This window comes from Myodes glareolus, chromosome 10, assembly GCF_982192425.1.
Source record: "Myodes glareolus chromosome 10, mMyoGla1.1, whole genome shotgun sequence".
NCBI classification, from domain to species: domain Eukaryota; kingdom Metazoa; phylum Chordata; class Mammalia; order Rodentia; family Cricetidae; genus Myodes; species Myodes glareolus.
Genome location: NC_142035.1, coordinates 86,667,484 through 86,687,728, shown reverse-complemented (window position 1 = coordinate 86,687,728; position 20,245 = coordinate 86,667,484). Strand labels below are relative to the sequence as shown.

Genomic DNA, 20,245 nt, shown 5'->3' with positions numbered 1-20,245 from the left:
TCTGTGTGTATTAGTTTATTTGTGCTTTAATTTTTTTAAGATTTATTTATTTACTTTATGTATATGAGTACTCTATCTGCATGTATGCCTTTATGCCAGAAAAGGGCCAGATCTCATTACGGATGTTTGTGAGCCACCATGTAGTTGCTGGGAATTGAACTCAGGACCTCTGGAAGAGCAGCCAGTGCTCTTAACTGCTGAGCCATCTCTTCAGCTCCTCTTGTGCTTGTAATTTAGGATTGAGAAGTAATGTACAAGGTATCATTTCTACACGTGTGTGTTCACCTGTGTGTGTGTGCATGCATCTGTGTTTGGATATACATCTGTGTGTGTGTGTGTGTGTATGTTCACATGCCTACATACATACGTCTGTGTGTCTGTGTGTGTATGTGTTTGCATTTATGTAAGGGACATAAAGTCATATAGATTATAACATAGGTAGTGTGTGGTTAAATTTTAAAATGGCAGGGCCTAGAGATGGAACTCAAAGGTACAGCACTTACCTAGGAAGTGCAAGGTCCTATATTCTCTTTCCAGCGCCATAAAAGAAAGAAAAACAATGGAGAAAGGTGATAAGTATTGTGGGAGTTTAAAGAAAGAGTGACTAGAAGTAAGGATGAAAGGGAAGGTCTCTGTCAACCTGTGAGTCTTTATCTGGACTCTGGTTTCTGAATGAGATTTGCATAGTTAGACGGTAAAAGGATATGCTTGGTATAAGAAAGACCATGAGGATGGGGGGAGGGGCAGTTATGATGACAGTTTTAGTCTTTATGTTAGTGCCCTCTGGAACTTTGGTAGATTTGAGGAGTGAGCTATGATAAACTTGGAGTCAGGAGGAAAGTGCTGACTATAGGAAAAAGAGATAGGAGAGCCCTGAACAGGGAGCGCAGTTTGAAAACCTGGAGTCAAAACAAGAAGCCAGTGTTGTAGGGGCGGGCTGAGCTTGTGGAGACAGGTGGCGGAGGTAGCTTGTGAGCTACTGTCAGAGGACGTTAGCTTTCTCTCCTAGTTTGATGCCGAGCCGCTGAAGGATTTTAAGTTGAAGGGCAACAATCTGTCTTGGATTTTGAAAAGTTGTTGAGAGAATAACCTGTAGTAGTGCTAGGGTAGAAATGGGGAGACCGGTGAGGAGGCTGTGACAGTAATCGAGGTCAAATGACACTGGTGAGTTGGACCAAGGAAGTGGTAGTGGAGCCGAGACAGATGTTCTGAAGGTAGAGGCAGCATGGCTAGCTCTTGTATTGGATGTGGGCTATGACAGGATTCTGAATAACTTTCAAGTGCTTCTGCTGAGACACTGGGGTTTCCATTATGGAGATGCCAATGACTGAGGAGGAGGCTGGAGGTAAGAGGGTCAGGAGTTTAATTTTGTGTCTATAGAGCTTAAGATACCTCTGTATCAAGTGTTGAGGGGTGGGCATGGGGAGCTAGGAGGCCTAAAGGACTTGCCATCAAGTGGAATTCTGCTTTTTCTTCCAATCATTTATGTGTGTTTACATTTATTACAAACTTAATGTTCTTCCTTTCCTTTTCTTTTTTTTTTTTTCCTCTGTGAAATAGTCCTGGCTGTCCTGGAACTCACTTTGTAGACCAGGCTGGCTTCAAATTCACAGAGATGCTCTTGCCTCTGTCTCCCAAGTGCTGGAATTAAAGGGGTGTGCCACCACTGCCTGGCTATTTAAAACTTAATGTACTTTCTGTTAGGAGTTAGGAAGGGCAGACAGCTGTAAAACTTGTATATATGACTTAGTTATTGGAAGACTGTCAGGTATCATGAGAGAAGAAGAGAGACGAAATCTCCTAGTGAGGTGACATTTCAAAGTATTTTTGAATAACAATTACCTCTGCTATTCTAGTCCCTGATCAAAATTTATGATTGAGCACAGAGTATAAAGTTAATTGTTGGAAATTTGTTGAGGACATAGTAAATTTTAGCCTAATTTAAAACATGATCTAGTGTTAAAATTTTCTCTGCAAATTTATTTATTTAATGTAGATTAGGTGCAAAGCTCTTAAGATGCTTTGTAAAAGGTACTTAAGAAGTGGCTATTAATCATCTTTGAATTATTGATAATGTTTTAATTTGATAATATTGATAATATTAATATTGATAATGTTTTAAATTTTACAACCATACCGGAAATCTGAATGACTTGACCTGTGAAGTTCTGTAGAGGGCAAGTTTATATATATATATATATATATAAATTGTGTGAATTTATGTTAGCAAAATAATATTCATCTCTAAAAGCAAAAAATAATGTATTTACTCTAACAAGTATTTTGAATGCCATTTTGTTCACTTAGTTGAAGCATTGTGTAGTCCATGTTTCACTGTGTGGCTCAGACTAGCCTGGAATTTGCTATGTTCACCCAGTCTATTCTTGAACTCTGAATTCACCTGTCTTAGCTGCCTACTAGTTGCTAAGATTGCAGGCACACGGATAGTCTCCATGTCCAGCTCTTGAGTGCATTTTTCAAGAAGAAATCCATATTTAAAATATTTAAGCAAATTTAATTAAGGTTTTGAAAGACGTCAGTTATAAGTGTGGAATGTGGTGAGAGATGGACAGACCCTATCAGCTTGAGGTGAGGAAATGAGACTTCAGACATGAGTACATTCTACACATGGATAGTGTAAAAAGTGCAGACTTACACGCCACTCTTCCGTTCTGCTCACTAAATTATAGAAAAGAAATCTTTTCTTTGCTTTTTTGGCTACTTCCCATTTGGTAGTCAGTTTAACAATCAGTCTTCAGAAGAAACCCTTGAAGTGAAGTGTTGATGTTTAAGATGTTTGTCTGAGTCTCCTTGAGGGTCTGGTTGATGCTGTGGACCCTCTTCCCTGAAGCCACACCTCTGCTCATGCACACAGAATCTGTTACAGACGATAGCCTTCTGAAACCCACTTGTGGGTATCCTCAAGCATGAAGGATACTGAATTCTAAAACTTGCCCTAAGTAGCGTACATGTGATTTTTTTCTCTTCAAAACTTTGCTGAAATGATCTCTCCATGTTTATTTTTGCTCATTTTTTAGAGGAGCAATGGAGTTCTTGCTGCTTCAGTAAAAGTGACATCTGGTGGAGGAGTCTACTCAGTCACTGGGACCCCAGGCCTGCGAGATCTTTTCTCCTTAACCCACTAGCTGAGTGCCTTTTGAGAAATGTCTCTTAGACTTTGCTTTTCTGTGTGGTTTCTGTATTCCTTATAAGCAGTTTATAATCAGTTTCATGATCTTATGACTTCATGATTTTCGCTTTATTGACTTAAGATTGGATCTGCCACTGAGTTTTGGAGAAAATGCCTGGGCAATAGATATACATGCATACATTGTACTGTCTTTCTGCTGACTTCTCAGAAGAGTTTATGTCATTAGACTTTTCTTGCTGCTGTATTAAATAGATGTTAAACCCCATCCTGTCCTGATCATGTTTGAATATCAATGGATTTTATATATCCTGGGTATATGTATTTTTTAAATTATATATATATGTATATATATAAATAATAATAATTATCTCTTAGTTCTTCAGCTTACCTTTTCAGTCATTCTTTTAAACATTTATTACATTTATTCATTTATGTGTGTGGACATGAGTGCCAAAGGGAGATTCGCAGGAATCATCCACAATGTGACTTTTACAGTGTAAGTCCTGGGGATCAAACTCAGTTATCAGTGTTAGCTCTAAGCACTTTGACCAACTGAACTACCTTGTTGGTCCTCGTGCATTCATTACATGCTGTTTCATTTTGTGTTTCAAATGAACACAAATTTTTAATTTTAGTTTAGTCCAATTGTTCAGTCTTTCTCTTTTCATTATATTTTAAAATAGTATTATCTTTCTTCTTGATGAATGGTGTAGATAAAAGCAGTTTTAGAAACTTATCCATCTAACTAGCTAATACAGTGGGAGACTGATGTATAAGGAGTTATCTACCAAGAAAGTTGGGGAACTGGGAGGATGAGCCTGCAGCAGTCTGTTTCTAGTCAACCAATCCGTGGACTTGAGTGCTCACTGTAAGCCTGCCACTGCACTGGGCATCTTCTGAGCGACACTATGGACGCTATACTATAGTGACTGAAATAATGAGACTCTACTTTTTTGGCAGGTCCAGTTGTATATTATTTGAAAGGATTTTAGAAGTCGAGAGGCAATAATCACAAAAACTATCATTAAGTCACAAAGTTGAAGAAATTTTATTTAAAAAAGAAAAAAGTGGTTACCAAGATAGCTTTTTTAGTTGCTTAAGACAGCAAAGACAATGTAGGATTTAGAGGATAAAGGTATTTAAAACTTGTTAAAGAACACAACAAACAAAAAAGAATGGGGAAAAAAATGTGTCTTAGATTTTAAATCCTGTCCTAAATGAGTATAATTTCTGTTTTCTTTCCTACTTTTTTTGTTCTGTTTTTGTTTTGTTTTTCAATACAGGTTCTCTGTGTAACCTCCCAGCACTTGGGAGGCAGAGGCAGGCAGATCTCTGTGAGTTCGAGGCCAGCCTGATCTACAATAACTAGTTCCAGGACAGGCTCCAAAGCCACAGAGAAACCCTGTTTTGAAAAACAAACAATAATAACAACAACAACAAAAGCTATTTAGAGGTACTCCTGGGAACTTTGAAAAGAACTGTAGTCAGAGAAAAAGGAGGAGCTGGGTGCGTTGCTGCATGCTTTTAATCTCAATACTCAGGAGTCAGAGGCAGGTGGATCTCTGAGGGTTTGAGATTGGCCTGATCTGCACAGTGAGTTTTCGGACAGTCAGGGATATGAAGAGAGGCCTTGTCTCAAAGAAAAACAAAACAATAACAACCAGAAAAGAAGAAGTAAAGAATAGCCAGGTCAGCTTCTTTTGGAAGTAACTAGAGACTGAGTCAGGGGCCTTTTAAATAACTTTACTGTATATTTTTAAAACTATTTTTGTTAACATGGTTAACAAAAATGTTTCATCTGAGAGACAGGATCTTTGAAATACTCTTGGAGTAACATAGATCAGCAAGCATGTTTAGGCGTAACAGAAACACAGCATGTCGTGGAGTTTCCATAGTTTAGTGCTCAAAATGCTAAGGGCTCCAATTGAATCTTAGTTCCCAGATACTAGGTCAGGATCCCCAAACTTAGATTTTTCTTTTTGGCTTTATCACTGGTTATGAATGTGGCAGAGAAGAACCATTGCCTGTTTGTGACTTACAGTCCCAAGCTGTGATATAAATAATTACTTATATATAATATATCAATAATTATGTTAATAATCATTAATAATTAATAATATTATATGTTAATTATATCAATAATTATTAATAATGTGGATGAAATTTTAATTAAAATTCTGATTATATTATTTATTTATACTTTACTATATACTTACTATTTTATCCTTATTGTACATTGTATTGTGAATTTAAAGGTTCGCATGAAGCAAATCCATTTTAAGATTTATTACAAAAAGACTTTTTAAGTGGACCAAACTAAGGACTTAAAGTATTCTTTATGTTTTATTGTAAAGAGAGTGCAGTGGAGCCATTTGAATAAATAAAATACATATGGCTAGGTCTTTCATCAGCCTACAAAATACAGACATCAGTGCACATGCATTTCCAGCCTGATCACAGCTACGGAGAGCTGGCTGGTAGCACTGCATGTTTGGAATAGCTTACAGTCCCCCTTGTTGCTTTCCACGTGTGGTCCTGAGCTCAGGTGTGTAACTCTCTGTGGAAAATGTGTGCTCTCTGTGTGGGTGGCTCATCTGTGGTTATCACTCACTTTTCACTGTGTTTTGTATATTACCTGAAAAGCAAAGAATATCAGTTAATAACTTAATTTTGTTGGTGAGGTTTCCTGTTGACAACTCAATGGTCATAGCTAAGTTTTTGAGAAACCAAAATTTGTGCTCTAATTTTTGACTCAGGATGTCTGTGCCCTTAGCAATGCCTTCCTTATGTTCAAGGGTCATCTGTACTTATTTTTCCTGGTCTTGAAAAGCTGTGTTAAAACAGAGGCTTAACTGCTCTTCAGTTCCTTCTTTGCTGTAAAAACTACTCATTTCTTTCTTGTTTACTGTTGGGTTTTAAATTTTAGAAATTGGTGTTCTTTTGTTTGTTTTATCTCCTTTAAAGTTAGAAATCTTAGAGTCTTTCGCTCTTGATGACATCATGACTCTGCAGTTTAACAGTTTTTTCTTCTGTTACAGGGGATTAAAGAACTGACAGAGAGCCAGTTTCCCCAAAATCGGTAAGTACTTTTACTAAGCATACATAGTGTGCCTGATTCTAGCTGTACTTGTTCAGATATTAAGTGATATTGAAAGTGATTTTTTTCCCCTCCAAAAAAAAAAAAAAATCTTTCTTCCCCGAAACAAGGTTTTGCTGTTTGCACTGAAAGTGAATTTTTAGCTTCAGATAGCTCTATCTGAAATTCATTTGTGTTTCTTTCTGATAACTCCACTAGACTTGCATGCTCCTGAATTTGATAACTCATTAAAACTTGAAAGTCCTATTGCCAAAATGCCCTTAATGCAGTAGTTAGGCCTGAGAATTGGAAGTCAGGAAAGAGAATTTCATATTCCAGTTGTATTTTGTATTCCTGCGCTGTTAAATTTGAGGTCCCGCAATATATAGACTGGCCAGGTTACTGTAGCCATTGGGCCCTCACCTTGAAGTTGGAGCCTCTTGATGTCTGTATTTTTACACTAGACATTAGATTGGCTTTAAGTTCGAGATTGTTTTTTGTCTGTGCTGTTTCGTTTAATTTTTGAAAGAAGAGAGAGGGCAAACATGTTTTTCTTGATAGTTAATTTCATAGACTTTTAACAGCTTATAACTGAACATACTCAGTTTTTGGATGTCTTAATTCAGGATCCTAGATTGCACTGGGTGATCTGATGTATTAAGCGTCTGATAGATGTTAACTTTATCTGGAGAGCATGTGCTTTGAAAAAAGAAATCAAGCTACAATTGTGTAATTCTCTAATGTACGACTGCATTAAAAAACAAAAAACAAAAAACAAAAAAACCCTGACCTTAAAATAGCAATTAACGTAGTTAGAGCAGATGTTTGGTTTTGGTTTTTTGAGACAAGGTCTTAACTCTGTGTAGTATTGGCTGGCCTGGAGCTGGCTATATAGACTAGACTGGTCTCAAATATACAGATTTGCCTGCTGGGTGCTGAGATTAAAGGTGTGCACCACCACCACGCCCAGCACATTTTTGGTTTTGTGGTCCTTCTAATATCTCTCTACATTTTGAAACTAGGATTTGAACCTTGGATTTTGCTACCATTTAATTCTATTGCCTTTCCGTCATGAATTCTTATAAAGTAATAATCAAGACCCTTTACCTTGTGGTGCTACAGAATCATAGCCTCTGCCCTGCATAGCTATTTATTTATTTATTTATTTATTTATTTATTTATTTATTTATTTTGTTTTTTCGAGCCAGGATTTCTCTGTAGCTTTGGAGCCTGTCCTGGAACTAGCTCTTGCAGACCCGGCTGGCCTTGAACTCGCAGAGATCTGCCTGCTTCTGCCCCTGAGCGCAGAGATTAAAGGCCTGCAGGCACCATCACCACCACCTGGTGTGCCTATCAGTTTCTTTGCTTACATCTCTGACAGGTTGTTACTTATCAGGCCCACACTGAACACTATATTTTAAAAATGCAGGCCTTTGTTTTCTGTAATGATTGTGTTTTGAGAAACCCTGGTTCCACAGGAACTGAAGAAATATTTCTAAGGTTGGGGCTGGGGTGGGAAAAGGGTTCTGTGGTCAAGTAATTTGGGAAATGCTGCATTTAACTAAGTTAAACAGGTTTCTTTACTGCAGGACTTCTCAGAACCTTTAATATGCTAATGTGCATTGTGAATCTCCAAGATGGGGATATGATATGCAGCATTCTTGAATCCTTCTAATGACAGGGAGCCCACTACCTCATAAGGTAACCACTCCTTTTTCTCACAGCTCTACCCTTGGTTCTTTGTGTTGGTCTGAAATCTATGTTCCATGCCTTTGCTTATACTAAGCATGATACTGATTGTTTATGCTGGGACCAGCACACCTTCCTGTGTGACCGTTTTTGTGGTATATATTTATAAGCTTCTGGACAGCCTCCCACCCCCAATCATTCAGTGACTCCTCAGTAAATGTGTTGTGAAATCTAGATACTTCATCACTATGCTTTTGTGTACTACTCTCCAACCTTCGTCTTGAGTTTCTATAGACTCTAAATTTGACTTCAGTGTTCCACTTGTTGGGTGTGGTTGGGATTTTAATAAGCATTCTTCCTTTCCTTACAGAAAGATAGGAGATAGATGAGTGTGCAGGCAGACTGTGCCCCAGAAGCTGAGTTTGACATGTACACTGGATGAGTCTGATGATGGGGAAGAGGTACCGCCTCTGAGGAGAATGTTGTGGGAATTCCTAGCCTGACCCAGAGTCCACCAGAGCCCTTGGACTGCAGTGCTATGAACTCTATACAGAGTCTTCAGTAAAAGAAATAGCCTGTTCTCTTCCCTGTAAACCCAGACAGATAACTTAATAGATAACAAGCATTAATTAATCAGTAAACATCAGTAACTACTCAGTTTAATAGTTTGGAAACACCCAGCTAGCTATGGTGGTTTTGTTAATAACTGTCATACCAAGACTTGAGCGCACAGCCTGGTCAGAGTCCAAGAGTAGGCAGCCTCTTCTAAAGTCAGGGTTGTCAAGTTTTATGAAGGACATTTTCTGTTGATTTGTGAAGTGTCACCAAAGAAATATAGCTCTGAAAATAAGTCAGGATGTAATGATAATTTTCAGAGTAATAAGGAAAAATTAGGTTTTTCTATTTGAAATAGTCACCCTCTCAAAAACACCCGTGAATGTAGATCAGAAGCAGACGCTGTATGCATAAGAAATGGACGGTATAGAGAGCTCAGAGCTCTTTTTAGGGACAGTTTTGGAGCACACTTTTCATGAACTTGTTAAACTAACTCTTGGCTGACCTGACAGATTTGGATAAGAAAAGATTTTTTTGTCAATTTTGCAGTGCAGTATTTCTTAGCAATAAAACAGGCTAAAGCTTTTTACAAGTCGTAAGAGTCGCGGCAGAAGACCCAGAGGCTGAGCACCTTCACAGAAACTGCTCAGAGCAATAGCAACCTCATTTGTAGACAATTTGGGCTTTTTAAATTTAATTTTTTATTTTCAGATTAATAAAATTTTATTTCAGATTCATTTTTATTATCTTGGGTGTACAAGTGCCCCGGTGCCTGAGGAGGTAGTGAGCCTCCATGTGGACGCTGGGAATCCGACCTGGGTCTTTTACAAGAACAAGTGATATCTGCCACTGAACTAACTCTCCAGCTTGAGAATTTGAGAAGTTTTATTCAAAGTTCAAGCATGAAGATGTATGTCAATAGCTCAAAAACTTAATGGTGTACAAAAGGCTTTTCTGAAACTTTCAGTTGATTTAAATTTTATGAAAGTCCTGACATAGGTGCCATGAGCCCCGTTTTCTCAGTGGATAAAATTGCCTATATAATGAATGGTTTTGTTTTGCTTTGTGAAAGGCAATAAATGTTCTTTCTTCAGTATCCAGCTACCTTTTTTTTTTGAGGGGGGTGCAATCTGATTATTGTTTGTTTAGTTTGTTATGATATTTGGTGTGTGTGTATGCGTGTGTGTGTGTGAGAGAGAGAGAGAGAGAGAGAGACAGACAGACAGACAGACTGATAGACAATGACATTGCCTCTTATAACCCAGGCTGGCCTTGAACTCACTTTGTAGCTAAGGATGACTGAACTCCTGGTCCTTCTGCCTCTACCTCTCAAACGTTGTGATTACTGATATGTACCTTGGTATCTGGCTGTTTCTGCTTTGTTTTGTTTGTTACTTGAGAGAGAGACTATTAGGTTACCTGATGGTTTAATGTGTGCAATGTCAAAGGCAGAAAGTTGTCATGATGCACTAGGTGGGTGCCCGCAGTGATGGAGATGGAGGTGTGCGGAGATGTTGGGTGGAAAGTGTCTGTTACTGTCTTGAGAGTCTGTTTATAATCACCTTTCAGTAACTGATCTCAATCTCTCTCTCTCTCTCTCTCTCTCTCTCTCTCTCTCTCTCTCTCTCTCTCTCGTGCTTGCACCTTTTTAGAATTGGGCAAATACAATAAGCTATCTGTTATGTACTTAGAAGTAACAGCTTTTGGGTTCTCAGCAGGTAAAGGCACTTGACATCAAGCCCAAGAACCTGTTTGATCCCCAGAACCCACAAAAGTGGAAGGAAAGAACCGGCTCCGTCAAGTTGTCCTCTGACCTCCGCACATACTGCATGTGTGTCCCCAACCAGTAAACGAATTTTACAATTTATTTTTTTCTTTTTCTTTTTTTTTTTTCCCTTGGTTTTTTGAGACAGGGTTTCTCTGTGGCTGCTTTGGAGCCTGTCTTGGGGACTAGCTTTGTAGACCAGGCTGGCCTCGAATCCTCAGAGATCTGCCTGCCTCTACCTCCTGAGTGCTGGGATTAAAGGCATGCGCCGCCACCACCCGGCAAATTTTACAATTTCTAAAAAAGTAATAGGTTTTTGTGAAGCTGAAGACTGCCTCTAAATATTGTTCACATGATGCTGCATGCACTAAGTTTCCAGTGTTTTTTAAAAGGCTGCAACATGTTTGACTTGAATTTGTAAATTATAACTTTATGTATTTTAATTGTGTAGATCAATCAGTCTCTTAAAACAACTGTTCAGAAAGAAACCTTTCTGATGAAAGATTTCAAAGTCGTCTTCTAGTCTTTCATAAGTTTCTCTGTGAACAGTCACGATCTTTTTTAACCCTTCAGTCTTATTCTAAAACAAAATGGGCAATTGGCATTTAAATGTCTCTGTATATCTCTAGTAAGCAGATAACAGCCTGATGGAGGAAGTAAAAGTTGTCAGCATCTCATTAGCTTGACTGGCAGGCTTGTTTTACACGGCAAGCTTTGACATTTAGAGTCTCCAGGTTACAACCTTGTTTTCACTCGTTCCTTCTTCCTCTCCCTCCTTCCCTTCACCCTCATTTTCATTTCTCTGAGACAGAGTATCATGTAGCCTAGGTTGGTACAGCGCAGAGGTTGACCTTGACCTCTTGTATTCACTTGAATGCTAGGATCCCAGAAGTAGGCCATCATACCCAGCTACTTTTTTCCGTTTTGAGGTCTTTGTTTTGTTGTGTTGTCTTTCTTTCTTTCTTTCTTTCTTTCTTTCTTTCTTTCTTTCTTTCTTTCTTCCTTCCTTCCTTCCTTCCTTCCTTCCTTCCTTCCTTCCTTCCTTCCTTCCTTTCTTTCTTTTCTTGCATGTTATATATGTTTCTGGCGCTTTATTTTCATTATTTTTTTTCTTAGTTGAAAGGAGTTATGCACAGTCTGTGGGAAAGTTTGAGACTATTGCTAGTCCCCCAAAGAAAGCTAAGCAGTCCTTAGTACTTTCACCCTGAGACGGCTTGCAGCAGACTGTGAAGCGCCATGAGACCCGCCCTAGTCATAGTCATTGGTCAGTCAGCAAATTCTTTTGCGCGTATGTTCACGCTAGGACGGGTGCCATAAAGGTGTAATTGTCCGCACATGTGTCACATACTTTGACTGAATTCACACTTTTTATTGGTCTTATTTCTTTTGAGAATTGCTTTTCTGTACATTTTTGTTAGTTAATGTGAGAAAGCCCTAACTATAAACAGTGTTAACCTTTTGTGGTGGGTATTGTAAGTTCTCGTTGTCTGTGATATGCTTGTTTCCCGAGTTTGAGTTCAGCTGAGCTGTGGTGTGTTACCAACAGTGGAATAAAATTGGCCTTTCTGATTTTGAACTTGCTCTTGTGGTACGGTTATTCTTAATGTGAAAAGAATTTTAGGGAATCTTTTTGTACACAAGTTCTGATAGAACTTTGTAAAAATTAAGACCAGGTGTTTTTAAAGAACTGTAATATAACTGGGTGTGGTGAGTTACGTGGATGATTCCTGCACTCAGGAAGCCAAGGTAGGAGGATTGTGAGTTCAAGACAAGACTGGGCTGCACAGTGAGACCCTGTAAAACAGAACTGCCGTGTATAAATTAAGAATTTGAGAAGGAAGATTATTTTAGCACTTAAAATTGAAGTCACTGGTATAGTTTTCAAAATTAGCCGTTGCAAATCAAGAAAGTATAAATGACCACAGAAGTCTTGCTCTATGTGAGTTACTAGTGATTGTAGTATTTATTATAATTCCCAACAGTGTTTAGGATAGTAAGTAACTAAAATTCATGGTATTTCTCCTTTAAAAAATATTTCCCCTAAATATCCTGCCTGCATGATTTTTTTTTTTTTTTTTTGCGGGGGGACTAACAGTAAATCTTTGCTAACTTCTAGAGATGTAACTTTGAAAGAATTTTGTGCTTTGAGAATTTAATATTTTTAGGGTAGAATATGCTGATTTTACATAACATATAAACCCTAGAGGAGAGCTTGTCATTGATGTTTTTAAGCCCAGAGAGATTAAGTAAATATAATGGAAACTAGAAACCCCAGCATGTATTTTATAGTTAATAATTTCATTGTAGCTTTGTGAATGCAGTCTTACCAAAGACTGAAAAGCAGCTCAGGCTGGTGAGGACTTCGGTGGGTCAGGGGTGCTAGCGAGCCTAGCGGTCCTGAGTCTCATCATCTTGTCCTCAGTGCTAGAAAGCAGTACCAGCTGCAGCTTTTACAGGTATAAGGAAGAAAAGAGATTTTTAATAAAGTTTAAATTTATTCAGACAAAAAAATACCTTAACTTTGATTGAATATCTCAAGTCATGGCTATTTTTAAGAAAAGGAAAGAAAAAAAAAGTTAAAAAAATTAGCTACTTGATTAAGCTGCAGTAGTGATGGTATAGGATAGGAAGGTGAGGCGTCCCATTTACAGTCATAAACCCAGACAACATCCCCGTACAGTCATACATGTGGTCAGAGAGATGCGCTGGCAGGTTTGAAAAGGAGACAGCTGTCCCTACATGCCAGAAACATGTGGCAGTGTTAGGCCATCTCAAGTTCTACTCATGAAGATTTATCGCTCCAGCCCCTGTCGTAACTGCAGTATTTCAGGGCATTGTATTTGTCTTAAATACTAAGTTGTTACTAAAACATTTAAGACACTCAAGACTTTCCCTTTGTTTTAGGACTTGTTTTTAGTGTAGTGTAAGACTGCAATCAAATTAAAATACCTTCCCGCAGTGCTTCAACTTAACCCTTGGGAAACTGGGAACTCTCCAGTCTACTCTGATTTTGAAATGCTTAACCATGTTTTGTGTCTGAGTATCGTGGATGATGGCTGTCTTCCCTGCCAGTTATCCACTAGGTGGAAGTGTTTTCTCAGCCCCTGTCCTCAGTGCTGAGCACACAGTGGGGATTTCTGTGTTTCCTTGACCATCACTTTTGCTGTTGTATTTCTTTTCTTAGTTATTTGAAGTGTTCTATGGAGGAATGCTCAAAAGAAGAAAACTCAGAACAATTTGGCACTGAATTGCTTTAAACAGTCCTTTGGGGACACTTTCTTCTTGTGTTACAAAATATAATATTTTTAATTTAATTATTTTGACAGAAATTTTCTTTATTCCCAATACAATGATCCCAAACATTTTATGATTTCCACAGCTGCAGCAACAAGAGGAGCTTGTTATTTTAAACGGAGGCTGAAGACACTGTAGAATTAGCAGACATAAGAGAAAGTGGAGAAGGTAGAGGATGGAGTTGCAGACTCTACAGGAGGCTCTTAAAGTGGAAATTCAGGTTCACCAGGTATGTTGTGATTGGCTGCCCATCCATACTGTGTTGCTAAGGAGACAGGCCCAGCTCTGTGTTTTGGTCAAGGTATACAGTCATTCTAAGACTTACCCAATGACCACAATGCTCTACAAATACACTCCCACTGCTTTTACAAACTTTTAGAAGATATTCCTGACATCTTTTCCAGAAAAAAAGAACTGGAAATATATTTTTTTTATTTCCTCATGGCATTTAGAAAAAACAACTCCTTGTGCAGTTTTCTGACCTATTTGAAGGCCTTTGTACACGTGATATCTTCCTTGTCTTTATTATTATTATTATTATTTTATTTTTGATCTTTTGAGACAGGGCCTCACTAGGTTGAATTGGTTGGCCTGGCACTCCCCATGTGAACTACACTGACCTTGAACTTGTGTGGTTCCCCAGTGCTGAGTTTCCTCACTTTGCCATAATAAAAATGAGATGTATTTAAGCAAAGTGTGTATATACTTGCTGCACATGCTAATACCTGTGATCATCTATGACTCACCTCTGTGTCTCGTCTCAGTCTTTTTTGTTCCTTTTTCATGACTCCAATCTTGGGTAAAGAAAACCTGGTTGCTGTCATCACTATTTAAAATGTTATAATCTACATTTTTAGATCTCAGATAAAAGTAAACAAACCTTAAAAGTATATAATTATAAAATGTATATATAAATTTTACATTTATTTTATACGGTTATTTCTGTAGTATGATAACCTTAATAAAACAATATATGTTTTAATTTGTGTGTGTTGACATGGAAATATATAAAAATAGGCATATAATTATAATCAAGATGGAAAAATAACTAAATCATTAACATTTATTATATAAATAGACTATTACTGTTTGTTTAATTTTTTTAGACATCAGTTAGGTATTAGAGTTGAGGCTCATAAATAAACATACATATGCATAATCCTTGATATTCAAAAGTGATAAATGATGGTTTGGCTATTTTTGACCATGTAACATTTGTGAATGTGGGGTTGGACTGGATGGATGAAGGGAGCTTTGGTTTGAACGCAGGCCTTTGCATACGTCAGTGACCGCTCTACCACTGCATTCCAGGTAGAAGACACTTTAGTTTTAGGCCTCACCTCAAACTCTGTCAGTCTCCCTTGTTCACAAGTCTGAATATACATTACTTTTTAAAAGGGTTTTGTTTTTTTTAAAGATTTATTTATTATGTATACAGTGTTTTGCCGACATTTATGCCTGCAGGCCAGAAGAGGGCACCAGATCTCATTACAGATGGTTGTGAGCCACCGTGTGGTTGCTGGGAATTGAACTCAGGACCTCTGGAAGAGCAGCCAGTGCTTTTTACCTCTGAGCCATCTCTCCAGTCCCTAAACGGGTTTCTTCTGTTTTTTCTTACTTGAGCTAATGTAGCATTGATTTCTGAAACCGTTGGGATATATATTGGGATTTTGACAATTACTGGGTTTTCCTATTGCCCAAGAATTAATGGGGATTAGAACGGATAGGAAAGCTTCAAAGTTGCCTGCTGTGTATGTTGTTGTTTTCCACGTGGAACTTTTTGAAAGTCCCAGCTGCTGATCTGGACTTTGTAGATCTCTTGCTCAGCAGCTGCTTCTCTTAGTAAACAGTAAGGTAATGCACAGCTTGTTTTATTTGGTCTTTATTAAGGAGAGTAAAAATTTATTCTTAAAACCAATTCTTTTTGGATAAAATAATCTTAAAAATTATTCTTTTATATGTATGGCATGTGTGTGCACCGTATGTATGCCTGGTGTCTCTGGAACCCAGGGCAAGATATCAGATCCCCTGGAACTGGAGGTACAGAGGGTTTTTATGAGTGCTGGGAATTAAACTAGGGTTCTCCGGGAGAGCAGCCAGGGTGTCTAACTACTGAGCCATCTTAGCTCCTGGATGAAAATATTTTAACATCAAGGAATATTGAACCTATTTCAGATTAGTGGAAAGTAACAACTTAAACTTAAATTCATAATAGATTAAAGCTGATCTCACCAGTAGATTTTGGGAATAAAGTAACAATTTGAAATCTGTGTGAATCAAAGATAATTTTATGGTAGTATATGTGATTTGTAGAATTTTTTTCTCCTCTTAAGGAATTTTAGAATACAGTCTATATTCTTTTCATCCTAAGATACATGTCCCAAATAAATATTTCTTGAAAGAATTGTCTATAAATTGAACTTTAAAAAAAAAGATTTATTTATTTATCATGTATACAATGTTCTGTGGGCATATATCCCTGCAGACCAGAAGAGGGCGCCAGATCTCATTACAGATGGCTGTGAGCCACCATGTTGTTGCTGGGAATTGAACTTAGGACCCCTGGAAGAGCAGCCAGTGTTCATAACTTCTGAGTCATCTCTCTAGCTCCTAAATTGAACTTTTTAAGTATTATCTTATTTCATAATTTGAAGTCAGGTATACCACTTACATAAACATAACAATTTTAAAAAATTTAGACTTCATGGTGATGTTTTAAAGCCCAGTTAAAAATTTATAATTAGGGTCATCAAGGTGGCTTAGTGGGAAAAGGTGCTTACCACCATGCTTGCATTCTGAGTTCAGTCCCTGGGATCTACATAGCAGAAGCAGAACTGAGTACTGGAAATCGTTCTCTGACCTCCATATGTGGGTGTACATGTGCCTGCCTTATCCCCCCCCCCATTTCTCCCTCTAAATAAAAATAATAAAATAGCTGGGCAGTGGTGGCACATGCCTTTCATCCTAGCACTCAGGAGACAGAAGCAGGCCAATCTCCATGAGTCTGAGGCCAGCCTGGTCTACAGAGCAAGTTCCAGGAAGTCAGAGCTGTTGCACAGAGACACCCTGTCTAGGAAAACCAAATAAAGTAATGAATTATTCTTGTTGATTCAAGGGATATGTATTCTTCTAGGTATTTTAAACACTCTGAATATTAGCTGTCAATCTGTTTATATATTTGACTATTTGTTTTAAATATAAAGTTATAGCCTTTTAAGTTAGTTAAATATTTTCTATTTTATGTATATATGTGTGTGTGCCTGAGTATATGTTACATGCAGTGCATGCAGTGCTCTACTAGGTTAGAAGTCAGTGTCAGATCCCATGAAACTGGAGTTACAGGCATTGTGAGCCTCCTTATGTTGGTGCTGGGAAATAAACCTGGGTCCACCACAAGAACAGCAAATGATTAGCCCCAAAATTATAATCCTATTTTCATCTTTAATTATTGTACATTTTATTTGTACAATTTGCATACCAATTAATGTATTTTAAATTATTTATTATTTGTGTGTGTGTGTGTGTGTGTGTGTGTGTACATGATGCGTGTTTATGGGCATGCATGCCATGGTGTTTGTGTGGAAGACAGAAGATAATTTCATGGAATTGGTTTTTTTCACCTTTATGTGAATTCCGAGCTTGTTTTGTGTGTGTGTGTGTGTGTGTGTGTGTGTGTGTCTGTCTGTCTGTCTGTGCATCCACACAGGGAAAATTGGACATTGGATATCTTTCTCTATCACTGTTCAACTTTTCTTTTGCGACAGGGTCTCTCACAGAACCTGAAGCTTACTGACTGGCTAGACTGGCTGACAGTGGGATTCTAGGATCCTCCTGTCTCTGTGTCTCAATTCTGGAGCCGTGGCTCAGTTTCATAGGACTTTATTTAAGAAGCAGGTGGTAGTCTGGATTTGGCGGCTTGGCTGTTGTTTTCTTATCTTGGACATAACATAGATCATGGAAAAGGACATCAGTCATTCAGTGGAATATTTGATAATGCAGTTCCAGTGTAAAACCACTTGGGATTTGGGTGGTCTAGTGAGTTCCTTACCTTACCTTATTTGTATGACTGTGGTTTAACTGCTTATACATAGAAAAGCTGATTTATTTACTTACTTCCTGCAGAGGTGGATTTGACTAGCCAGTTTTTAAATTCTAGTGCCATGGGCTACATTGACTGCTTAGAGGTTAAGAACACTTGTTGCTTTTGCAGAAACCAGATTTGCTCCCTAGAACCTACGTGGCAGCTCATAGCCATCTGTAACTAATGCTAGGGGATCTGACACCCACCTTTGACATCTGAAAATAACAGGAATGAATGTGGTACAAACATGAAGCAGAATATCATACACATACTTACATGCAAATAGAAAACTTGCATACATATTAAATAAATAAATAAATATCGATTAAAAACTCCAGTGTTATGGAAGAAAAGCTCTTTCAGTCTCAAAAATAAATTTACAGATAATAGCCACTTCTGCAGTAACAAAATAAAAAAGAACACTCGGACTTTATTTTTTACTTTATTTTTTTCGAGATAGGGTTTCTTGGTGTAGTCTTGGCTATTCTGGAACTCACTCTGTAGACCAGGCTGGCTTCGAACTCACAGAGATGTACTTGCTGCTGCCTCCCTAGTGCTGGGATTAAAGGCGTGTGCCGCTGTCGCCCGGCTTTATTTTTAAAATAGTATTACGTTTATTTTATGTGTGTGTGAGAGCTTGCGTGTCACAGTACACATGAGGATGTCAGAAGGCAATTCTGTGTAGTAGGTTCTCTGCTTCTACCAGCTTGTTTCTGGGAACAGAGCTAAAGTTGTGAGTCTTGGGTGGAAATAGCCTTTGCCCACTCAGCCATCTCCCCAGCCCAAATCAACTTATAAAACTGAAGTGTAGTTAGATGTGTAAGGATTTATACATTCCATTCTATTGAGCTTATAGATGTTGCATTACTTTACAGATTTAGATGAGGCTATTGAAGAGCTAGTTTTGTCAGACGTGAAACAGAATTTCATCATGTATACTTTGTGTATTTGATGGCCTCAGCTGTCCATAATGTACTTTAGTGCCAGGAGGAAAGGCTTCTGTCCAGTTCGCACATGTCATGCCGTTCCCCAGGCGTTTCTTAGGCTATCGCAGCCTGGTCTTAAAGTTTGTCAGGTGTGTTTTTTACATAGCGGTTGAAGCTGCAAAGCTGAGTTGGTGGTACTCATTACTTTTAGAAAGAGGCACAATAATAGCAGGATTTGGTAGCTGACTGCTGGACAATTAAGAATTAAAGGGATCGACAAGATGCCTAAGTGGATAGAGGGCCCTATTACCAAGCCCAAAGATTTTAATTCCCGGGACCCACATGATAGAAAGAGAGAACTAACATTTGAAAATGATCCTTTGACTTCTACATGTACATCATGGCACATGTGCACATACACTCACAAAATATTTTAAATAATATATTTAATTTAATATACAAATAGATAAAATATTTAATTTAAAAATATTTTAAAATAAAATATTTAAGAAAAATAAGGGTTAAATAAAATATTTAATTAAATATTAAATAAGTAAAAATATTTAATAAAAAGTACTAGGCCAGGTAGTGGCAGCACACACCTTTAATTCCAGCATTCGTGGGGCAGAGGCAGGAGGATCACTGTGAGTTCAAGGCCAGCCTGGTCTACAGAGCCTAGGACAGTAGGACTGCACAGAAACATTCTGTCTGGGGGGGGGGAGAAAGAACTAGACTAAAAAAAATCTAAAAGCTATAAGAGCTCATAACATTGCAGTCTGGGGCTTTTTGCAAGTCATATTATTATATAGTATTGTATATTAATTTATTTTATTATACCTCAAGCTATAAAAGCTTGGTTTCTAGATGAGTGTGTTGTGAATTTTTTTTATTTTTTTCTAGCAACATTTTAAAAGCTTAATACTCAAAGAGTGTGATAACTCTTTCTCTTATTATATAAAAAATTCACTGGAAAATAGCTAATTGTATGTATCTATCCCTAATTGTATGTATCTATCCATGGGTTTTCGTATTTCTTTATCGTTTAAATTTCTCTGTCCACTGTTATTGTCACTATTGGGTTTTTTGCCAGTTTGGCTAGGTCAGATGACATTTATTTATTATTTGATGTGTTCGAGTGTTTTGTCTGTATGTATGTTTGCACCGTATGTATGCCTGATGCCTACAGAAGCCAGAAGAGGGACTTGGAGTCTTTGGGACTGAGAGCTGACAGAACAAAGTGACTTGTCACGAGGCTCCTTCCTTGCAGGATCCAAACCAATAGACCGCCAAACCTGTACTTTGCTGGCTACAAACAGTTCTATTTTGTCTGGGTATGGCTTCTTTGTAGACCTTGACTAGGAATCCAGATGGTGATAATATCTTAAAGGGGTACTTGGCCTTTGGAGCATCCTGCTTATTTGTTTTTGTTTTGTGTTATTTGTTTGTTTGTTTGTTTGTTTAAGGAGAGCTCTGGCTGTCTGGAATTAATTATGTAGATCAGGCTGGCCTGAAATACACAGAGATCCGCCTCCCTCTGCCTCCTGTTTGCTGGGATCAAAGGCGTGCGCCACTCTGCCTGGCCTGCATCCTGCTTATTTAAATTGCAGAAGTCACTGACCTCCATACTGACAAATCAGGTACTTTTTCATTTGAATATAAAGGTATAGTTGATTCTTTATTATGTTACAAAGAATGCTTCATTAGTCTT

General features: G+C 38.0%; 1 protein-coding gene across 20 annotated transcripts in view; it reads left to right on the top strand.

Annotated features, from left to right (window-relative positions):
- Window positions 1–20,245, top strand: part of Phf21a (PHD finger protein 21A) — a 165,772-nt gene that overhangs the window by 22,357 nt on the left and 123,170 nt on the right. For 11 of the 20 annotated variants that reach the window (XM_085696618.2, XM_085696613.2, XM_085696611.2 and 8 more), the window contains 3 exons: window positions 6,190–6,230; window positions 7,817–7,928; window positions 13,616–13,759. In XM_085696618.2, the coding sequence (XP_085552744.1) occupies window positions 13,706–13,759 (54 nt within the window). In that variant the 5' untranslated portion in view covers window positions 6,190–6,230; window positions 7,817–7,928; window positions 13,616–13,705. Of the gene's footprint in view, window positions 1–6,189; window positions 6,231–7,801; window positions 7,929–13,615; window positions 13,760–20,245 lie in introns of all 20 variants that reach the window. The other 9 variants (XM_087911380.1, XM_087911382.1, XM_087911381.1 and 6 more) reach the window with 2 other exon arrangements.